Genomic DNA, 24,576 nt, shown 5'->3' with positions numbered 1-24,576 from the left:
AATTTAGCATGAATATCTTTATGCAAAATTTCATCAAAGTTCTAAGATCTTTATGTTAAATTTTATGTTAGAAACGCGAAGTTTAACAGCATTTTCTTTAAATCTCTCTGGGACCTGGCCAGTTACTACCTTATAAATCAGAAAAAAAAACACAGTAAATTGATTGTGTACAATTTATTCACCGTTTCTTATACAAGCAAGGTTTGAGTGTAAACGCGGGCAGCTTGCCCTTCTTAACAGGCGGGGCTCCTGTCTTAGTAAACTCCATAAAGAAAAACACTTTGTTACTTTTATCCAGCTGTTTGAGCTTGAAGCCGAGACGGGATACTTCCTTGGTGAAGTTCTCTACGTTGTCGAAACGACTCTCCACTTCGGCTATGAGGAGGTGGCCACTGGAACAAGAATTAAAATAAACAAGTTAAGTTTTAAATAAATTATGCAATTTTTTCTTCCTATTTATTTTAGTTTAACACTATCTTGAGGGCATGCAAAGTTCCCAACACGCACTTGACCAACAGTGAATCCAAGGCCTAACCGCACCCTAGTTCAGAAGGAGATAAAATTTAAGGAACGAAAGAAAGAAAGAAATTTCTTCGTTTTTGGTACACACAAAGATGTATTGAAGTGTCATAATAAAATTCACCTTTTGGAGCAATTTGAAACCTATCACACGATGAACATAAAGACATATTTTTTTAAAACTGCCTTATTTAGGGCTTCCTTCCTTAAACCAGGACGCCTTGTCTTATAAAGACTTAATATTAATTCATCTCTAATTCTAATTCTCGAAAACAAACAACAAATTGCTCACCCCAACTTCAGCACCCTATTAGCTTCAACCAAATACTGCGTGAGGTCGGTGCCCATGAGCGCGAGGCAGTACACGGCGACGTCCACAGACGCGGTGAGTAGCGGCGTCCGCGCCATGTCGCACGCCTCCACGCCGGGCGCCGACGACACCAGGTCGAACGAACGGACCGAGTGCGGGATGCGCCGGGATAGAGCCGCTTCTCCACAACCCATGTCTGCTATTAGATGGGTTTTGGGCCTAGATGAGAAAAAAAAGGATCCAACATTATTCAACTGGAAACATAAGTAATTACGTATTTCTGTTTTCCAAAACAAAAAATAATAGTAGCCATCATAACTGTTTCCAGAAAGATTTCAAGCATTCATTTCAAGGCATGCATTTACCTCTACTGGTAGAAGCAGAAACAAGTCAATTAATTTTCTGAATACAATATTGAACAGACTTCTGCACAAAGCTATCTTAAATATGTAGGCGTATTTCAATAATATCTTCTCCTTCACTTTATTTCCCACATTTAGTTTACTTATTCATTCATAGTTTTAAAGTTCAAAATTGGTTATTAAGAAATATCACATAAACCTTACATTTTCATAATCTTCTTAACAATAACATCAAGTGGGTTGACTGGCCACTTCTTGACTTGCAGCTGGTATCCTTGATGGTATGTCTGGAATGCGGCCGGGTCATTCTGGAACAGCTGCTGGGCTTCACACCCTGATGATGTGTACAGCTTCTCATTTAAGTACCTGAATTGGGCAGCTGGAAAAGAAAGAGAGTCACGTAACTATACAAAGATAGACATATTTATAGCAGTTTGTATTTTTTTAAGTACCAAGAAAGTCCACAATTCTTTCTGTCATGTAGGTAACAGAAATCACTGCAATCAAACTGATTTGAAGCAGTGGTAACTGCATATTCCTTATTAATTGAACCTACAAGTAAATTGAAATTACAAGCACTTTAAAGTATAATTTTTTAAATGTTCTATGTTACTGTAGGCCAAATGTAAGTAATGAATAAATTACTCTACTACACAGTAAACCTCTGTCTAAATGTTTGACCAAAGTTAATATTATCTAAAGAACAGAATATAAAAAAATATATACATAATGTTATCTTTACCTTTTAGCCTTTCCAACATCCTTTCTCTAAGTGCGTTACTCTTATTGCCTACATTTATTTTACTCCTATTACTGTCCAACATTGCCTTCAATTTCATCTTCTTAGACATCACCTCCCGTTTAACCTCATTATTGTTTACATTTGTATTATTAATTACTTTCTTCTTCTTCTTTTTCTTCTGAGAACTGTCAGAGAACAACAAATCCTCTTGATCTTCATTCTCTATGACTTCATTAAACTTCTTTTTCTTAGCATTTAATAATAACTCGTCAAAGTTCTGTGTATCAGGATTCTGATCAAGATCTTGTGTCTCTTCTTGATTGTGTTTTCGTTTTTTCGCCTTCTTTGGCTTTTTCTCTTGATTCCTTTGCATTGGTTTGTTGTTTCCATTTACCGTGGGAATGTTTCTCTTTTCTTTAACATTATTAACTCTTGGTGAGTTTGTTTTGACTACTGATGGCTTGTTATTGAATTTATTCACTTTAGGCGACGATTTTAACTTGGTTGGAGGTGGTTTCTTTGATTTTACTTTGTTAACTTTTAGTGATACTTTTGGAGTCACATCTTTTGCTGGCTTATCTTTTTTCTGAAAGAAATATTTATGTAAATAAAGTTATTGGGGCGAAAATAGTTTATTAATTAACAAATTGATTAAAGAATTTATCGACAAATAAATGCATAAATGAAAAATAGCGCGTGGAAAAAAGCAAACAACAATAACAATTGTTGTTGTTCCGAAATGTATCGTGACAAGTATTTGTGCTGCAAGTAGGTAAGTACTACTAATTTATTTTTTGTTCTTATTATTTATTATGTGTAAACAAAGCATATCGTGGATTATTTGTAAATCCACAGCCAGTACATCGATATTGACCATTTAAAACGCGTACTAACCTCACTTTTTTTCATAAAACTTGTATGAGTTTTGGGAACGTCGTCCTCCCATTCCGGTGTTTTAAACATATTGATTTATTTAGAACACATAAATAAATATTTCAATATCACTTGTAGTTTCGTATTAATTAGGTTATTTTCACCCTTGGCGCGTGTAACATGCACAATGTTTTGATACAACTGTCAATGTCAAAGTGCGATTTGACATAATAAAAAAAATTCACTAATTGAAATGCGTTCCAAAATGTATTTTAGAGAGTACATATTGTTTGTATAAAATCTGGTGGATGGTGTAGGTTTAATGTTACCGGCTTCTTTGCTAAATAACTTTATAATAAATACTAGCTGACCCGCGCAACTTCGCTTGCGTTACATAAGTGTTAAAAATTTTCCCCGTTTTTGTAACATTTTTCACTGGCACTCTGCTCCTATTGGTAGTAGCGTGATGATATATAGCCTATAACCTTTCTCGATAAATGGACTATCTAACACTGAAAGAATTTTTCAAATCGGACCAGTAGTTCCTGAGATTAGCGCGTTCAAACAAACAAACAAACAAACAAACAATCAAACAAACAAACAAACTCTTCAGCTTTATAATATTAGTATAGATTAGTATAGATAGTATAGATGAATAAATTTCTAGTAGTTTAAATACAAGAACGAACTGTTCACAGTCCTAAACGTAACGGAGCACAGTTTTATGAATTACGTTTGTTTCAGTTTATTATTTGAAAAACAGTAGGTATGAATAAATAATAGTTCTAACAACATGCTTTCGTTGAATTCGATATACTGATGTATTTTGAATGCAATAGATATCTGTGACAAAAGAGCATATTGACTAGTTATACACACCGTCGCGTCATAGAAATTGAGTACAAACAATGACATGACTTGATTATCACATAGTCTATAATTGGTGACCGATATTTAAATAAAGTCTGTTGCACTTACAAATGCCACGATTGTACTTTGGCCGTGTTTTTTCGAAAAACGACTCATTTCTTTAATGTTATCACAGATTATTGACCTTTTTTTTTACCTAAAATTTAGTTGTAGTGTTAATTTGTTTTGGAATACAAGCGAATAGCGTAAATATTTCGTTTCCGGGACCATCTCAATACCGTTAAAGTGTTTAACATTGTGTATGAGATAGCTAGACCCAAGACAGATAAACAGTCATACTTGCGGTTTTATGTGTACCTACCTAAGGTGTAACAGTTATTTAGTAAAGAATTACTAACTAAGTTTTCTAACGGCTTCGATTCCTGTTATCGACAAATCGTGCTATGTGTTTTTTGATTTAAGTGATTCGTGCATTTCTGTTGTGTTTATTTGTATGGATATTACGAGAACTCTTCGTTAATAATATGTGAGTACCTAACAATTATTATGTTCAGGTTATTCAGAATGGGGTCATTTGGTAGTAGTAAGGCTGTAAGCAGTTTTAAACTGTCTAATTGAATTGACCTATAATCACGTTATGTTATAAGCATTGCGGTGCATAGGATACAATTTACGTTTTTTCTAAACAAGTAAAGGCACATGACTACGTCACTATCACCGAGCGTCGCGGGTTCGATTCTCATACGGAACAAATACTATAAAAACAAAACAGTTGTAACTTATCTAGATGTACTTTTTGTTAATTTCTGTGGTTCATGATAAGTATTCCTCGCGGGATTACATTTACATTTTCAATTTTAATGAGTTTAGAAGGTTTTAATCAAATCTCATGCATACCTAAGTATTGTACTATGATATTCGATATAAGTAGGAATCTATCTATCTATTAGTAGGTACCTATAGACAAAGGCGCCTTAACTTCGAACCTAGGACTAATAAGACGGTCCAAATATATCACAGCCTACGTTCTATGAATAATAATATCACGTATCTGTCCCCATATAGACCCTAATTTGCGCGGGGCGTACTGCGCAGGACCTGAATCAAGACATGCGCAAAACATTACTTAGTAAAGAACCTACGACCTGTCTGTTTGTTGTATTTACTAATTAAAACGAAGAAAACCTTATCATTTATCATTTAAACCAACTTACTAAAAGAATACTGTAACTATTTTTAGTAAAATTAAAGTGAAAAAGTGCGAAAATTTATTAAAACATAACCTCAAAATTCGTTGCAGTTGTTATTATTAATTCAGCCTAGTGTATTTTTGTGTGTGCTATTTTTTTCATAAAAATAAAAGTGTCTATGGTGATGTGATATTTAAAGCAAATTGCATGCCAATAACAAATTATACGTAAGTTATTCTCATTTATATTTCAGGACGGAATTAATATGTTTGGTATTTGATTAATTAGGCTTAATGTGTTAATACCTGTGTTAATTACGACTATTTATTACGGTAGGTACTAATAAAAAATAAAAATAAAAACATTTGGAGGTTGGTGTCTACAAAAATTTAAGGTTCTTTTCCTTATAACACTCCAAAGTGACATACCTAGACCAGATGGTCGTCAAATTGGTCATCTAAACACTTCTCTGCGCTTATTTCTCCGATATTTTTATTGTAAGTTGCTTAGTGTCTACCTAAGTAAAGGTTGGCTACCAAACGATTTTCAAGTTCAAATACCAGGTAATATTCTTTGACGTTATTTGTAGGTACTATTAAGTATGCTATATTAAATTATCTAAGAAAATCTGGTGTTTACTAATTTTATTTTATATGAATATGTACTAAGCTGTATTGATATTACACGGTCTCTACATTAACTTGTTTGCATTTGCGTGTCACTGTAATAGTAGGTGTTCGGTAAATAATGTCACGTTACGCTACCGACAAACAGCTTTATTTATTTTATGTCGAACTAATTAACATTGGGACTTTACCAATTCAGCCACGATTCTAAACTGTAGTTAGTTACGTCTCTACACTGATAACAACGAGTAATCAAGCGGTTTTGGTTTTTAATTCTGATTTGATTATTAGGAGAACACCCTAGCAGAAAATTGTCTTTAATTTTCCAAAAACGGTAGTCAGAGTGCATCGTTTTTGCTTAGTATCTGGAGGAAGCTAAAATATTGAAGTAAGTATAACACGCGTCAAATAACTTTGTGTGTCTGAATATAGCCCTAAGTAAAATAATAAAATGCAAGATGTTGAGGGAAGAGTGAGGCTACGGAACGAATGGGCGCCGAAGTTGTGACGTCTCCATTATACTGATCTATACTCGCACTCTCGACGCGTGCTATACTTTTTTTTTCAGTATGCATATCCCTTTCTCAAGTGTAGGATTCGAAGAATCACGTTTCCATTATTTCACTAAGTGCGGTTATAAAGTCAGACAAGATTATGTCTATCATAGTCACTAACTTTTCAACCTCTTTCAGAAAGATAATTTTTAGATGTCCTATCTCTTTCTGTTCTACAATACGTAAATTCTTATAACCGTGTCATATCTCTAGGTTCAACGGTCGAATGATTTGATGTATCTTGTTTCCATTCCACGATCAACAAGTGGCGTTCGTAACTAAATTGAGTACCTAGTTCTGTTTGAAGTTTACGGATTTCACTTCGAAACTTCGAAATATTGTAGTTACAATGCGCAAGTCTTAAACTTATATTGTCTGTATTGGACCTCCATTAAAGACTCCTACTACATATTCGAACCCGAGGCAACACACCAATGACTTTTCGAAGTTATGTGTACTCGTATTAGAAATAATTATCACTTGTTCCAACGGTGAAGGAAAACATTGTGAGGAAACCTTGCATGCCTAAAATTTGTGTAATACATTTATTGACGGCATGTAAAGACCCCAACCCGCACTTGGCCAGCGTGGTGGACTCAAGGCCTCATTACGGGAGGAGACCCTTGCCCAGCAGTGGGACATTAATGGGTTAGATTTATTTACTAAGTACCTACTCAATGGGACTGCTAAGAGCTGGTGAAAAGACCTTATGCTCGTAAGTAAAGAAGTATTTTATTTGTCATACAATTGACATTCAAACATATTAGTGAAACGATAAAATCAACGGGAACAAGAATATCTAGATCAACCGATAGTCGACGTACTCAAAATAGAACAACACAATAATTCATTGTGGCTTTTCGTAATATAAAAGTAAAACGCCTAATGATTTTCACTTTGTAATACAATAGTTAAAAAGAATAAAAGCACGATTACAATCAATGATTACATTGTACTTATTTCTATTCAACTAACATGTACAAACTCGGCGCTTACATTCAATACTATTCAATAATCTTCATTATTTCTCGATTACCTTTGATAAGCGATCTGTTTCATTTAGACCAGGTTTTTCTTTAGGATTCATTGCTAAATGAACCTGTTTTTTGAAGTCGATCCAAAAGCAAAAGTTACTGGCAGCAAAGAGGTTTGCTATAACATTAAATAAAATCATCTTTTGTTAAATTACATGTCCCACTGCTACGCAGGGTTTGCTCAGCAGTAGGACGGTATAGTAGTAGGAAGCCTTGGTAGTCTCTGCGGTATATGATTGACACATTTCAGGTCCCAGGTTCGCTTCTCGGGTAGGGAATACTATTTCGACTCCGACTTGGACACTTCGAGGTCTTTTACACAATAAAAAAATAATAGCACAAGCAAGTAATAACTAAACAAATAATTAAATTTTTCTTTCGGCTATACGTTGAGTGAAAAATTTAAGCGTACCTACTGTCAAATAAACGACATTGGTTTTTACTTTGATTAGAGTTTTGATTGGAAATAGGTATATCTTTTATAGAAAATTTGTCCCAGTTTCGTTCGACTACGGAACAATCACTTTGTAATTCAACACTAATTATCTCTAATTACAGACAGATAATCTCTTCATTTAATATTAAAGTCTGTATCAATACAAAACTTGGCCTACGTATAAATTATTCAATTCTTTTGTGTACAGAAAAGGTTGTATACGCCTATTGTATGATTTTAAGACCTTGAGTTAATATCTAGGGGTGAAATATATAATCAGGGTGTAAGGGAGGAGATTCTCATTCGTAAACGAAACCTTGTCAGTGGCGGACTTAATTTCATTGATAAAAAAAACTTTCGTTTGTAACCTTTCATAAGGTATAATGCTATTTTCCTGTCTTATGAGTCTTGACTTACTAGCACACTTAATTAGCCTTGTTTCAGGTTACTACCATCATTTGATATTTCAATCGATTAATAACTTAGTAATATGTCTCGTTCTTTGTTCTCAGGACATCAAAACACGACATAAGATAACTAAAATGGTTAATCTGACCAGATGATGTCGAAGTAACGGTCTTGTGCACACAACCGAGACTGCACACAAACAAATGGGCAGAAGAGACAAAGTGGTAAGCGCTACTTACTTTTCGACTTTACTTTAAAATTATACTATATCACAAGATGTGAATGGCGCAAAGAAAGTTTTGTAAGGATCGTACTAAGGGGTGTGCTTTGGCCACTACCGACCCTTATGGAAACAAGGCATGATTTTATGTACATATGTATGTATTTTAAGTATATAAGGCAATAGAAGCAGTTCCATAATCTTTATTTTCTTCACAGTGGACATGGCGCTGCCAATGGAGCGTAGTATCTATAGCTGCCATAGCGCTGGTGGTGTACAACGCCGTTGCAAACATGTGGCTCCTCCACCCTCCCTCCTGTCCCATGCACACAACCCCACCCCCCTCAGACCCTCCCACCTGCGAGCCTTGCATCGACACAGTCCCCAACGCAGCGTTAGATGACGACCCCATCTCCAGGCTGGATCTACGCCTTGGAAGGTGGGACGGTTCCCGAGCGTACAGACTCTTCGACTACGCGACCGTTGGAGACTTATACCCTGAAGTTTCATCAAACCGAAGAGTGTGTCTCGCGACACAAAGCAGTATAGAAAGACTTCACGAGTTGTTAAGAATAGCAGCTCACTGGACTGGACCTATTTCAGTAGCAGTCTTCGTGGCTGGAGACGAATTGAGGCTACTCAGAGCTTTTGCCACTTGGTTGTTTAGATGTCAACCAGAAATATACTCTAGATTAGCATTACATGTGTCCATGCCGGCTGAAAGACCAGGCTTGCATGGATCAATGCCGGTTTGGGCGAGGGATTGTGAAACGAAACCTTTGCCTCCTGGAGAGAGGAGAGCGGATACAGTTGCTTGGAGAGCGAGGCATCCATACCCACAGAATCATTTAAGGAATTTAGCAAGGAAGAACTGCCATACGCCTTATGTATTCCTGGTAGATGTGGATATAGTACCTTCAAGAGGTATGGCCGAAGCTCTAGACAAGTTCTTGGGGACTACTCCTAAATGTCCGCTCTGTGCCTATGTTGTACCTACTTATGAATTAGATCGAAGAGTCGCCAACTTCCCCGCGAATAAGTCTGAGCTGATCCGGCTCTCTAGAAGTAAACTGGCGATACCATTTCATAGAAAAGTGTTTATTTACAACCAGTATGCTTCGAATTTTTCAAAGTAAGTATTGAATAATGTTATTTCTCCATAGCTTATTTTCATTTTTGCGCACAACTTTTATGTTGAGCTCCATCACATTTTTATCATCATTACGATAAGATAACCGACATAGCTTTTAGATTACTTAGAAAGGCATTTTCCTACTAGAGTATACTTATCTATGTAAAGTGCAATGTTACCAACATTTTATGTTAACTTTTGATACCTATTTTAAGTTGGTATATGGGAAAACTAGATAATCTTTCTCTTTTACTAAGTACTAGGTAACTAGTTCTCATCAAACTTTTGTACAGTGTCTTCAAAGCCTATCAATGCGAAAAAACTAGCTTGCAAAACAAGTGTTATTCCTTCAGATGGGAAGCAACAGGCGGCAACGAGAGCCTGGAGACTCACGTGAGCCACAATGTGACGAACTTCGAGCTGCTGTACGAGCCGTTCTACGTGGCTCCAGACACCGTGCCTGCTCATGATGAGAGGTTCCTTGGCTACGGGTTCACCAGGAATACGCAGGTGATGTAGATCATGTAGTATATTTAATTTTGCTAGGGTTTAGTCCCCAACCCGTACTTGGCCAGCGTGGAGGACGCAAGGCCTAATCCCTCCCTCATTACGGGAGGAATCCCGTGCGCAGCAGTGGGAAATTTACAGGTGAAATTTTAGTGTTAAGTCGTAAGTGGTACGTTTACTCCTTAACCAGTTTGAACGGTTTTTGTGATTTTCTATTTTAAGATAAGGATACTGTGTGTGCTTTTAAAAAAAAAACTTTTTTTCGGAAATCTTCAAACCCATTTTTGCTTTTGGGTCTGAGTTTTTAGAAGTTCGTATCGACTTTACAGGAATATCGACAAGGTGTATTGATTTCAAAGCGTCGTATACGATGTAAACGCCTAAATAATCATAATTATTATTGCCCACTATTCATATCATTGTACTACACTGGTGGTACCTATTTCTTTTGAAAGCAAACATTTTTACAGTGTTAAAATTCAGTTGGGATAACAGTCCATGACCCTTATATTTCAAAGGCCCTTGCACAATCACCAACATCAAAAAACATCTCATCAAAAACAATATCGTAACATTTAAACACGTTAATAAATATCAGGCGAGTATAATACGCCATAACACGGTCGTTGTAACAAACACGCTGGTCGCTGGCGTGTGTCCAGGAGTTGGTGACGTCATGCGAGGCCATCCCATGGAACCGTCCTGTGGTTGCATCATGCAGGCCATGTTTGAAGCATTTTGTTGATCATTCAACTATAGTGGGCGATGTAGAATTCTTATGTGACCGATGTAATGCATCGATCAAATTGAATTGAACGAAAAAAGTTGAAAAACATAACTATCCCGTACCCGCGCGAGTTACTGGTGCTCTTGTTTACAATAGTTCAGCACTTCGAAGATTGATATATTTTTGTAAAAACAATACTATCTTTCGTCATATGTATCAAATTCCTATAGAAAAATTCCTCAAAGCCGATTTGGTGGTTTAGTCGTGATAGCGTAGCAGACAGATGAACAGACTTACGCAGTATCACCGCTTCTTACGGTTTCTCCCAGGGTTAAAAGAAGCATGTGTTAAACCATGTTTTAAACTATGTGTGTGCCAAATATTCAAACCCAATCAGTAGTTTTTGTACGATAGATGTCCAACTATATTCTCACAAACTTTCGCACTTTACATTAGTCTCTCATCTCATCTACCTGGGATAAGAAGCTTCTTGCTACATAGTCCTTTTGAAAATATGCAGTGTCACTAGTATTTCGTAGTAACAATAGTCTTAATGCTATAATATGTTTATGTTTTACGAAATTATTTCACCGACAGATTTACTCAAAATATTATAATAACTGCACAATATAATTTATAACCTAACTACTAAACGTCATAACGTTATTTTCATGAGACTTGTTTTAATGTAATTTTTAGTAAGTTACAATGTACAAAATTATATTATTTATGTCTCATAAAACTGTCGTGTGCCTACATTGTTAAATAATAAGAATAACTTGGACTTAAATAAGATGGAATAGAGTTTGGCTTGCATATTTTCTTTCAAATAGTTAATGTACAATTTTTGGAAACTGAATGACTTTGTGGACTGAGTTGTAATGTTTGTAACATCCCGGGAGATGTAAAATTTACATTGGAAAATTTATAGTAGGTAGTACCCCGGTACTACCTACTATAAATTTTCCAATGTTGGAATGAGTGGGAGTTTCGTAACTTGTCCGGGTTTCTGTATTCTGCTTGTCTACATCAGACCAAAAGTGTGTGTATTTCGATACACGTCTGCCTGTTTTTTTAGTTTCTTTCTTACTGCTAGGCAAAGGCCTCTCCCGTTAATCTCTTGATCCCTTTATATTATTGAAACTCCTCCAGGAGTTTTTGATAAATACGCATAAAGGCAGTCCTAGTTTAGGTAGTTTAAAACAAAAAATACTATGTTACCAACTAATACAAAAGCCGTAATATAGTAAAATTCTATTCCACTATACTAAAATCCTGCACCCCGAGGTCACCGTCTCACCGGACACGGTATGACGGTATGAATAGCGCGTCGAACTAAAATAACCGCTGTATAACCGAACAGCTGTGTGTTGTATGCAGAGCTAACAAGAGCAAATATCTCACTAGGCTGCTTAGGTATAGTACTGGTTTACGGCTATTTTGTCTTGTGACTAGTTAGTTAGCAGGTGAGGTGAGTCTGCGTCAAACGAAAAAGTAATGCTTTTTTGAATTCGCAGATAAAAAAGTATTAGCAAATGTGAAGCGACTTTACTTTTTAAAGAAAAAGACAACTCCCGCACTAAGAATTGCTCTTGAGTCGCGGGAATTTTTACAATCATACAAACAACGAATTACTAGTTATAGCTGTTGTTTAATTTTTTATGTTTCTTTTTCAAGTCATTTATGTATTAAGTAGTAAATATACTGAATACCGATACTAACGTTGATATCTAAGCTACCTATTTACTACAGGAGATAAAATATGTTACTTACTTTGAACTTCTTTTATGGTTGGAAGATTAAATTATTTGTATAAACCATAAGTAGTGGTAAAATGGTTTCTTATTTTTAATTCAAGATACGAAAAGGAACATACAAATAAACGAATTCAACTACAACAGTTTTCGACTTCGACTCTGTGTATTTCTGTCTCAGTTTAAAATCGCATGTGTTCAGTAGTCTTCTTTTCAATTATTATGACCGAATTAACATGAAAGGGAACATTTGGAGCTAATGATGGAAACTACTTTAGAGTAATTCTGTGTACCATTTTTTATGTGGTGTTAATTTTTTACGTCAGAATTTTAGATGAATTTGCTGACGAATTTGTTAACACAATTACAGTAACTTTAAAATGTAAGCAATTTTGCTAACTTCCCGGCTGCCTGTGAGAATATTCTGAATGAGAACAACCCACCAATAGCACATCCAAGCGTCAGAAGACCAGCAGCAAGATAGGTTAATGACATATGCACTTGAGTTTACTGGAAAGATCTGGGTAAGGGTGGTACTTAATAAGAGTGACTTGTGTAAACGGGCAAAGGGTATGCATGCATAGAGTCAAGCTAATGATGATGATGAATGCACTTTTCCTGATCTAGGAATCAAACTCCAGACCTTTCAATCACCAGTCACTACGCAGTCGTTACACTAGCTGCAGTCAGACCATAATGGTATTATACCGTAACATTTAGGTATACACAGTAATTTGTTCCAAAACTTTTTCTTAGATTTGCTTCAAGTTTTACTCAAACTGAACAAGTCCCTATAAGGAGACACGCCTTAAACCATTCTACCTACACAGTACAGCAGTAACATAGGTACATAATAACAGACAAACACGTAGGAAGTGTTTATGTTACATTGACGTACAAACTCAACGTGACGTCAATCTCATATTATAATCAGAGTTATTACTTTGAAACACTTCCTGCCCGTATCCGTAGTAGAGCAATAGTTGTATGGGAAGAGATCCTAGATTCGATTACTGTACTGAAGGTGGAATATTAAGGCAATTAGGTACGTCAAATTAGTAATAACCTGCAGCTAAGGCTGTGGCTTGTGTATTTTCTCGGGACATCATTTATTTTCCTGTCAAATTAATTCAGATCAAATCGGCCAACAAACACTTTATAGATTTTAACTATTGGTCCTCCTAACCGATATTCAGCCGATTAGTTGATGTGTTATGTACAGGAAACAATGATTCAATTATCAAGACTTAAAGTTCAAACAATCACCGAACTTTTGTGACAAGAAAACGCGATTACAACTACTTTACTACGACTAGAAATGTAAGCTTAAGAATCGAAATACTCAATTGAAAATTGTAAGGATAACTAAAGAATCCATAAAAAAACAATATCTAATAAGTTAAAGCTGATAATAATATAACAGGAAATACATCAGTGTTGCCAATACAAAGCATAAACAAAACTGGCAACACTAAATTCCAATAGTTTTAAAATATCGCACCATTAATATTAATTTACTGATTGAACTTGGCAGTCGTTTGTAATATATATTTTGTGTAATATTTGTTGGCATACACATTGTCTAGTGACTAATAAAATAGTGATTCGAAAATTGCAATGACCGTGGCTGTGGGCCGACTATGGTCGACGCAATTCTATGAAAATGTTGGTATCGAAAACCTTAAAATTAACGCGTCTACGATTCCTTTGGTAATTTAGTATTATGTGTACAAACCGCGATATTTTTAATACTACCTCTAGCATAGTACCTAGCTTTAGCCCGGATATTTTCTAGGGTAAAAAGTACCCTCTGCGTTAATCTAGATTCATTTAAATCCATTCAGTATTTGTTGCGTCAAAGAGTAACAGACATTGATTTATTTGATTTATTTATTACTCTTTTACTCCTGCTCAAATGTAATTCAGTTATTCATGTTTTGAAAGACTATAATGTTTTTTTTATTTCGCGGACCTGTAGTGTGAAAAGCATTTCTTCCAATCGAAATACAAAACTGTAAATTCGGATCTAAAACAATTATTTCTAACTTGTTTGTTTGTTGTAGTTGTTGTTCCCAACAAACAAACAAACAACAATTTCTAACTAAAGAAAAATACAGACTAATAATTAAGTGCACATCATTGTCTAAAACTTAATCTATAGAGTGATTTACTACACCTACCTACCTTACCTTACCTACCTTAGTGAGATCTCTGACATTTTTCATATTTAATTTGTCCACACGAATAACATTCCTCGGCTCTCCATCAAAAGACTTACGGAATATTAGCAGCAGATAGTCCTCTTAATCAGAGAGTACCCTCCACCATTGTTCCGAGCTGCTAGTGATAGATTTGTATCGGTTGCTGCCAAATTGTGTCGTTTGGCACCCATCCATAATCGACACTTTGCATCGTGTGCCGCAAAGAATATGTTGTACACAGGTTATATGTTGCTGGAAAAATATTGAAGTATTTTTGTATTATACAAACATTTTGAATTTACGAGAGTATATAACAGTTTTGAGCACATTGAAAGTCTGGTCTCTTCGTTTTGCAAATGATAATTTGTCTACCGTGTTCTCATTCCTATTAATGATTTGGTAATTTATTGATAATGGTTAAATTTGAAATATAAAAAACAATTGTCTTTCTTATATAGGTAAAAAAATAATATTGGACTTGTAGCATCTACCTACTAAATTCTTGAAATTTTAATTATAATTTGGCTTTAAATTTGTCAATAGTCTGCATTAAGAGTCGTGATTTATGTTCCAAATTATACGACCAGTGAAGTTACTCCCATCGCACATACTACTTCAACAGCACCACTCCAATATCTATTTACGAAAGTGTTAGAATAGCATATTTTTGTGTAATATCGTTGGGTTGGCAACAAATAAGTTATGTGGGTGCCAAGCCGTATCGAGCACTCGTGCAGCCAAACACGTGTACAGATAACTGCGATTGTAATTGTAGTGGAACGTGATTAATAAGTCATAGGGTTCGGTGACACGACGATTATGATTTGGCAATCAAGAAATTAAGATATAGTATTTTGGCAATCAAGAAATTATTATATAGTAGATTGGCAATGAAGAAACTGTACATATTATTAAATCTTTGATCTGTCCTATTGCTTCGTATTGTTTAGTTAAATTGTGGTAGCAATAAGGGCGACTTAAGATAGCTTTATGTTATCTTTAAGGGCTGTCTTATATCAAAATAATTTGTGCAGTGGCAAAGGCACTCACCAAATACAGGAAATGTTGATAATTGTGATGGACTATTCAAAAGATTTCGGCCATGACGACCATTTCGATTCGTAATCAGACTGGCATGTCATTGTAAAATATGTATGTAAGTAAATTATTTTTCCTGGGTGCAGTCTAGTACAACGTTAAATCGGTAATTTTATGCGACTATTCATAAAAATAAATAATCAATATTTTGTCTTCGTTGTTCCGTTTCTATCAATGCAGTCAATTCTTTATGTTAAGAGCACTCAAGTATTATTGCAAAATACAATTGATTACTAATCTAAACAAATTAGTTGCGGTTTCAGATCCGCAATTTGATTACAATGTATCAAGTCCTTGTCATAAATAACGTTTTAGTTAATATAATAAGATAAAACATTTATATGTTACAATAGAAACAGATTGACAATTGAAATATTTTCATTATTTGAAATAAAATACTATAAAAGTCACAATTGCGGCTAACTTTTCGTCACTTTCAATCAATTTTGAAATTGTATAATAATATGACGTCTTCTTTTTCTTCGTGTCAATCGTTTTTAAAGCTTTAGATACTTCCAGTTTTGTATAAACAATAAATAATTTAACTTAAACTCATCAGAACTAACTATTCCTTGGACATTTTGTATAATTGCAGAATTTAAACTGCGTTTAGATAGAAGGTCTTATTTCTGCATTCATATAATGACGACATTAAATAATTACATAATTGCATTTGTAAATAATTTATAATATCTCTAAATATTAAGGTAAGATGTGAAGTGAAAATGTATTGCTGGAGCAATTCAACTAATAGTCGGTATAAATAATTTAGTTAATGGAGATTCCTACGCGGTCAGTATCGTGACGTCAGCAAGAAAACATATCTCTACTTTCTTATTGGCATGCCGAAGTGACTCAATTACGAAAGCAGATTATATTTTTTTATCTTTCCATCTTACATCAATCTAAACACATTTGATTAATAAATACAATATTTTTTTGCTTCCTTAAAATATTCTTGTGAAAGAACAAAATCTATTTTTTTAAAGTATCTTTTATTATTGAAGTTTTCCAATATTTGTTTAAGATTGTGTATCTACACCATACATCAGTAGGAGAAATCCTGTTTCAACGAAATCGTATATTGGGCGAACTTTCGTGTCTTTGAATTCTATTTCGATTTTCATTTGTACCACCGTAACCTTTCGCGATCTGCCTAATCTGTCATAAAAAAATAGACAAACATCATTAACGAACAAATTCATCCATTAAAGAAATTCAGACAAAACAAGCCTACAGTAAACTCATAAATTACAACAAAAACACTACAGTTTCCATAATCCGATTGCTGTTTTTCCATTGGCATTTGTAATTTGGCCAGTGGCGAGATTAAACTCATTAATCTAGTGTTGTTTCAATATCGGCGCGTTAGCGACAATAAATTGTTCACAGACCAATTACAAACTGTCGTAGATGGACAAAAAATGCGGTTTATTTATTGCTACTGGTTGTACGGAAGGACTTTTAGTTTGAAGGACTTTCGGTTGTACCGTTTGTGGAGGTTAAATTGCTGGTTCTTCTTTCATAGTCCAATAAAACCCTTTTAAAACGTAGAGTTATGTATATAGGTGTGCTTAATAATTATGACTATTAATAAGGCTTCGATTTTTGTGTTACCTATTTTTTCAAAACGGTTTTTAGGTTTTTTTTAAAGACAACACCCGCTCTAAGAATTGCTCTTGTGTCGCGGGGACTTTTACAAGCAAACAAACAACGGACACAAAAAACAACCAGACCCGAAACAGTGTAGGAATCAAACCCACGGCCTCCCGACGCAATGGTACTTATTGGCTTGGCGACCTAAACCACTGCGCTACGGAGGCAGTCAATTTGAGTACATTTTATTGTTTTGTGGCGTATACATAATTTTCAAAAATGTAATGACACTAAGTGAAAAGTGTTAGTTGTTTTTAAACGAGAACAGACAACTACTAGTTGTTAATTAGCAGTTAGTGTAGTTGTCTTGTCACAGGTCTTGGCACTGTCAGTCACCTCAGTCTATTTTGTTAACACGTTATGTATAATTAGAAAGAAAACAAACAACTCGAAAATATTTTTGGCAAAAACAGTAGTACATTTTGTTGCTACCCCAAAGTAAATTAGGTGCATTTTCTGCAAAGAGTGAAATATTAAACAAATGGAAAGGTTAAGGCTTTTTTATTATTTATTTAGGCAGAGAAGGTGAGGCTCTTTGTGATTATTGCTTTACTGAACTAGAAAACAAGTTTTTTTAACCAATAATTAATGCATTCGTTGGTAATTCTCCAAAATTTGGAATTACTTACTTAATATTCAGACAACCAATATGAGCCTATATTATGAACGATCATTTTTTGTCTTTCTTCTAGTTTTTTTTATAATTTTCCATTACTATTTGGTGGAAAACATCGTTCATAAACTGAAATACTCCATCAGAATAGATTACGTATGAGTGTGGGTAGTACCGGCGTTATTTACTGAACATAAACTCCAGAATTAAAAATATCTACATCGCAACACGTAAACATTGGAAGCTCGTCGAATTTTCCAGCGTTAGTGCATTCGGAAACAGCTTCTACCAAGAGAAACGATTCACGAGAAATATTGGCGCTATTTAAATTCCATTGCGTTTTTTCTTCAACTATCTTAATGGTTTTGTTGTCGATACGGTGCAATGGATGGAGAAGTATGCAGTTTATTGCATGTAGTTGTTTTTATTGTAGGTGTCTGGGTTAGAGGGCTGTTTGGTGCTATTTACAATTTTGCATGTAAACGGTGCATCGTCTGTCGAACTCGTCTGTAAAAAATGTTAGCGTTTGCCAAATAGCGGTGCTGTTATCTTGTTTGTAAAGTCAAAAGAGTCGTGTTGGATTAGCCGTAATGATGATGGAGGAGTTTCATATTTGCCCTCCATAAACTAAGGTTGATTTTTAGTATGCGCTACATACTAGTATTTGGTGCAATTCTTTTGGAAGAAGGAATTCGGGATTGGTGTCTATATAGTTCATTGTTTTTAACCCTTAAGATGATAATTTTTGGCATGTTAATTTATTTGTAATATAGATGCGTAGAGTGCTTTGTAGCAACCAACGGAGAGAATCGAATTTGATACCGTTTTGCTATGCTAGCTATTTTTTTTTCTGTATACTTTACTAATTTTTTTGGAGAATTTCTTAACATATTTGTTGGTCAATCCGGTAGCTACTATGCTTTATTCACCTTCTTGTACCGTCTTTTTTAAAACAGTGTTATATTTCTAATCCAACAAAGATCAAATAACGTCATCACGGAATGCAGCGTGTGAACATTGTTTACACAACCGTGTGTGTATGTGTATGTATGTGTGGTAGACAAAATAACATCTTATTATAACAGACTTGTAGTGATTTATCAACGTCGTGTTAACAGCTCTAGAGAATTATGCGCTGATTAAGATGAAAATAGAGATGATATTACATCTAACGTGATGCACAATAACGAAAGAATGCAGAAGTGTTTAAAGTATATAAAATAAGGATAGTAGAGCTTCTTTACTGAAGTCGAACCATAAGTAATATGACACCTCTGATTTTGATGTTCGGAGTTTTACTGTACGGTAAAGATTTGTAAATAGTGAATTTTTAGTCGAAATAGTTGTTAAATCAATTAACACAATCAACAGCTATCTTTCTTTTTCTGACAATAAAAGCCTGAAGTGTATAAACTGAAGACATTTCAATGATCAATCAGCAAAAACAGTACCATAATTATACCAACAATCGTTTTGTCACCTCCAATAAATTTTAAAACTGTAGGTATATCAGTAAAAAAACACTGTATGTGTAACTTATAACAGCTTACATCACGTTTATTAGTAAGACAGAAAAAATAAAAAGGACAGTAATTCACAATAATATGAATAGGTATCAGTAAAATATAATTTGCTATATTCTATTCTACCTCCAGCTCCAAATAAATATTCAATCTCATTCACGTTGGTACAGTACGTGAAACAATAGCGTACGCGGCGTTACATAAATAGCGGGTATTTATGAATATACGCGCGCTGAATATCTGTGACGCGATGTAACGCTGTTACGTTGTAACGTGATACGTCGGAATGTGCCCGCGATTCACGCCCTTTGTAAAATAATGGAGGATTTTAAGAAATATACGTTGATTTTTTGTTGAATTTTAAGTTGAAGAAGCTGATGTCTTCAGTTTTTTTCAATTTGCTTGATAATTTTTCACACTTAATTAGTCATTACACGTTTAGATTAGTTGATTGAATATTAATTTTGAAACGGAAATTAATACATTATACTACTCTAAAATTACGTTTTAAATAGTCTTTACAACTACCTTTTCTTTCTACTAGACTTTTGTTAACATCTAAAATTGTTAATGAAAAGGGTTTGTTACTATTTCATGTAAAATGACTAAATAGATTCAATTGTCACCCTTTGTACATCTCAGTATTATGTGAATTAGCCGCAATATTTTTAGGAAGTTAATCACTTTTGTTGCAAATTTGCAAACAAGTATTTTATAAGTTCTATATTATAAAATTTAAAAAGTTATACTTAAAACAACTTTTTTTACTCCGGGAAAATGTTGTCACGCGAACGAATTCGTGGCCTACTAGTACTACATTATATTACTATGAAGTATGGATAAAAGCGACGGCTAGGCGTGTCTTTGTCAATACCGCAAAGTTCTAACCTCATTAATTTATCGATTTCTTTGCCACTTGGTCACACCTTCAAGAACTACTTATAACTTAATTAATTGGTGTTTATGCTTTAGTCTATCAAGGTTTATTGTGATCTATTGTCGCTACAGAAATAGAAGGCATGACCTAATATTTATGTGGATCTTGGGCAGTAGACTGATTTATTACGTTCTTTTGGGCTAATAATGAGAATCATGATCGCTAATGTTAGCAAAATACAACATTGTACTACCAGGAACGGACTTCCCATGCGATTCTGGAAGTAAGGAATGGGGTAAAGTTGATGCAAGACATAAATTGGTTCATTAGCTTCATAGTGATGTTTTTGTGATTTATCTCATGATAATCTAGAATTTATATGAAAAAGATAACATCCACAACAAGATTATTCAGATAACACTGGAAAGAACTAAGAAGGCTTAAAACGTAGATCAGAAAAGTTCCGAAAGATCTTATAACATTTTTACGGCAGAAGATTACAAACTATTTAAGTACTTGACAAATAAGAGTTATTCCGGTCTGATCCCCCAAACCGATCCACTAGCAATAATATTAATTGGTAGTGGATCGGTTTGGGGGATCAGACCGGAATAACTCACAAATAATTATAATTTTGAGTCTAATTAAACATTAGTGTGGTTAATTGTTACACACACAACTTTACTTTTAATGTTTTCAAACTATCGCGGCTTACCTATAAGCTAAAATGCTCAACTAGTCTCATTCACGGTGTTTTTTTTTTATAAAAGTATAGTATACTAATTATTTACACCGCAAAATACATTAGTTACATTTATCGTGGTCACGATCATAATTTTACTTTTCCCGGAATCAATGTAGTCGTTGCTATACACCCTACCTACATAGTCTATTACCTCGGTCTACTTAGATATAGAGCACTAATTGAAATCTAAACAATGTCATACTGTTTGGAAGAAGTCCATGGTCAACATGCATTGTGGTCTATTTATGTAAGTATCGGATTAACTAACAGTTTGTTAACGAGGGTCAAAGAATTTCTACGACCGTCTGAAAAAAAACATCAGATTGTATCGGCTGCGTATTGTAGAGTATAAGTGATAGGAAAATAGCGTTTTTAACAGAGCATTTACCGTTATGCTGTATGAAGGTACTGGGTACATAGTTTTGCCTTCGATCCTTGTTGTCACATGCAAAATGGGTACTAAAGGAACGGTAGAAATTGTGTTTTCTAATGCATGATGTCATGTAGAGATACAACACACACCACACTTATAAATGTCCAAATAAAATATTCAGTGTTCAGTTTAGTCAGAACAAAATATTTTCTTGCCAGATATTATCAATTATAATCATGAGACAAGCGGGGAAATATAATGGAATTTAATTGGTTTACTGGCTGTATGTGAAAACATTAACTAACAAAAGACTTAAATAAGTTTTCAAAGTAGTCAATCCCAATGTACTATGTTAACGTCTTTTCTAGTCTATATTTTTGTCTGCATTCGCTAAATTCTTTGTTCCTTCTTTGATCGCTTATACCTTGTAGCACGTTCTGTTCAGGTCCGTCACGGCTGGTTGCCGGTTGAAGGTCGGTGAATCATCGGTTCAAGTATAGCCGATAGTTGTATCTCGCTCATTGATTCCATTGTGTCACACCAATCAATTGTCCCACTCTCACTGAACTCTATTAATTGCTGGTAGGAATGTGGTCTCGTGTAGATAGGCTTTTACAGTTCATGAGTATTGTCCATTTTGTTTTTATATATTAAGGTACTTAGATAATAATACTTAGAATATGACTATGGACTGATTAGTCTGTAAGATAAAGAAAAATGATTTCAAAGTTGTGATATAATAATTAATCAAATAATTTATTCATTTAGGTCAAATATTGACACTTATAGTATTGACAATCTAACAACAAAATTAAAAAAAAGAAAACATTTTTTTACATAATTGTTGTTGTTTATTAATTAAGGATTTCTTATAACTTTGACACAGACAATATTTTTTCTATATTATACATTGTGCAAATCGAGGTATCAAGGCTATAAAATGGACCCAAAAATTAGAACTTTACCCTACATTATTTTTTCATATCGTTCGTGACCTAACAACATTAAATGCCTTGAATTAGTTAGTAGTTAATTACTTGAGGATTAATTACCTAATGTTAATAATTAACGCCTGAGTCGGAAACATTAGTTATTTAGTGGTGGGTTAAAAAAAACATTATTATATACGTTCTTATCTTTATTAAGCAGTTGTAAAGTCTTTTAAATGTTTCACTATGAATCTTTTAAGTTTGATGAACTTGTGTGTTTTTTTAGAAATCGCATTATAAATGTCATCACACCACCTATTGAAATAACAAATCTTTCATCCTGAAAATGTCTCTACGCTCACTTTGTTCTTATCACTGAAAAGTTCTAGTATTCCTTGAATAATAAAAGATTTGTGTAATAAATTGCACTACAGTCATTCGACGATAAAATAATCTTTGCCAATTTATAAGCCAGAAAGTTTTCACACCTGTAAAAGGGGTAACTTTTGAATACAAAAGTAACTTAATTATAGTGTTTAAAATTAAACAATTTTATTCACAGTGATGTTTACTACCAAGTACTGGACTATTGCTCCTTACTCGTCGCTAGCTTTTTGTAGTATATTTAAACCAAATAACTGAACGGATTTTGATCAAATCTGGCACACATATAGCTTGTTATCTAAATTAACAAATAGGATATTTATTACTACAAAATATCGGTCTACACGGATGAAGTCAGTAGCAAAAGCAAGTCGTTTCATAAGCCGTGTTGCAAAAGTTGATAGGACTATTTTTACCGCGCGGCTGCTATGAGTAAAAATAGTCTGAATACTGGGTATGTGTGTTAGTGAGTTTGTTTGTCCCACTCGTCGTAATTAGGACGCGGCGAATGAATATGTTCCGTTCGATTTAAAATTGGTTTTTGTGCCGTGACTGCAACTTTAGTTTTTAATTTAGATCAAATAGACTTCTGTAAACTAAACTGATTTTTTTATTACATTTATTCGCCAGCTTTAATGGAGAAATTCTGTAAATGTCCACACAGATTTTTTTTACTATTATGCGGCGGTTTTAATGGGGAATAGGCGTAAGAATTAATGTATAAAGTAAAAATACAGGTAGTTCGAAGAAAATTCAAAAATAGGTTCGGTTATTATTTTATTTTTTATAATGGTTTGATAATTATATGTTACACAATATCGTTATGATCAAAGAAATAAATACAAGACAAATTCTTACAAACGTAAAACATACTGTGGCAATAAAAACAATTGAAAATATATCGAATTGTATTCTAGTTCTTCGCCAATAAAGCGTATTCGAAACATTTTTACAACTATGCATTTTACTTAAGTAAACCAGTAGCAGGAAATCCATGTTTTTTAACATTAAGTTTAGTAACTTATGAGACATTTCACTAAACCAAACAAATCCGAAAAACTATAACAATTTAGGTGCACACACGCCTAACAATCATAATCCGTGTCGCCGCGCTAAATATTTTAACCAACACTACAGGAATTACAGTTCTCACTCCAATCGATTACCGATTTCTCAGCATTCGACTATTTTCGCATTGATCTTCAACGGCATTGAATTTAACTGAATATTTTAAGAAAATGTTCGAATAAATCTGTGACACTTGTTTTTAGATGCATAATTGATTTTAGGTTTTGTAAGATGTGATGAAATGGAAATATTTGATTTAGCTGTTCTTGGGTTCATTGGCAGTGGGTGGTGAAGTAGAATTTATTTATTATGATAGTTGGTTTAGTCCCGTATTTTGAATCCGGTGAACCTTATTTCTAATGCCCCTCAGAATAGACCATGTTCTTTTCCTTGTGTTGTTGCAACTCTCCTAGGGAAAAGTATGCAATACATTATGTTTCGAAAAGCTGAAACTCTGTTTATACCACGAAACAAAAAGACAAACTTTGTTCCATTTTTACAGAACCAGATTTTCATTAGCAGTAAATACCTATTAATAGTACCGTGGTATTGCTTCGTTTTGAAAAATAAAAGTTTAAAACTACATTCATTATACAAATTTGTTTATTCAATGCAATATGTCCCTATACGAACACAAAAAGGTATCCTTTACAGGAAAATAATCTAATATATAAAATTCTCGCGTCACAGTTTTCGTTGCCACACTCCTCCGAAACGGCTTGACCGATTCTCATGAAATTTTGTGAGCATATTGAGTAAGACTGAGAATTGGCCAACATCTATTTTTCATACGTCATAATAAAAAAAATATATATGGCAATACAACGTTTGCCGGGTCAGCTAGT

At 34.2% G+C, this 24,576-nt stretch overlaps 2 protein-coding genes across 4 annotated transcripts in view; one reads left to right on the top strand and one right to left on the bottom strand.

Annotated features, from left to right (window-relative positions):
* Positions 1–159: 159 nt before the first annotated feature.
* On the bottom strand, positions 160–15,042 carry LOC142974234 (ribosomal RNA-processing protein 8). Of its 3 annotated transcripts, XM_076116404.1 has the most exons (6): positions 14,957–15,042; positions 14,463–14,717; positions 1,934–2,519; positions 1,396–1,570; positions 812–1,048; positions 160–392 (listed from the first exon to the last, which is right to left on the bottom strand). In XM_076116404.1, the coding sequence occupies exons 2-6, from the start codon at positions 14,487–14,489 to the stop codon at positions 179–181; spliced, it is 1,239 nt and encodes a 412-aa protein (XP_075972519.1). In that variant the 5' UTR covers positions 14,490–14,717; positions 14,957–15,042; the 3' UTR covers positions 160–178. The 3 variants fall into 3 exon arrangements, with proteins under 3 accessions (XP_075972519.1, XP_075972520.1, XP_075972518.1); XM_076116405.1 differs by lacking the exon at positions 14,957–15,042 and having other exon boundaries at positions 14,543–14,717; XM_076116403.1 differs by lacking the exons at positions 14,463–14,717; positions 14,957–15,042 and adding an exon at positions 2,828–3,025.
* Positions 4,647–24,576, top strand: part of LOC142974232 (beta-1,4-glucuronyltransferase 1) — a 30,731-nt gene continuing 10,801 nt past the window's right edge. The window contains exons 1-4 of the mRNA XM_076116402.1: positions 4,647–5,093; positions 8,029–8,148; positions 8,363–9,276; positions 9,630–9,786. Coding sequence (XP_075972517.1) covers positions 8,128–8,148; positions 8,363–9,276; positions 9,630–9,786 — 1,092 coding nt within the window. The 5' untranslated portion in view covers positions 4,647–5,093; positions 8,029–8,127. The remainder of the gene's footprint in view (positions 5,094–8,028; positions 8,149–8,362; positions 9,277–9,629; positions 9,787–24,576) is intronic.

The sequence above is a fragment of the Anticarsia gemmatalis genome, chromosome 7 (genome assembly GCF_050436995.1).
Source record: "Anticarsia gemmatalis isolate Benzon Research Colony breed Stoneville strain chromosome 7, ilAntGemm2 primary, whole genome shotgun sequence".
In the NCBI taxonomy this organism is placed as follows: domain Eukaryota; kingdom Metazoa; phylum Arthropoda; class Insecta; order Lepidoptera; family Erebidae; genus Anticarsia; species Anticarsia gemmatalis.
This window is presented reverse-complemented; position numbering and strand designations above follow the sequence as displayed.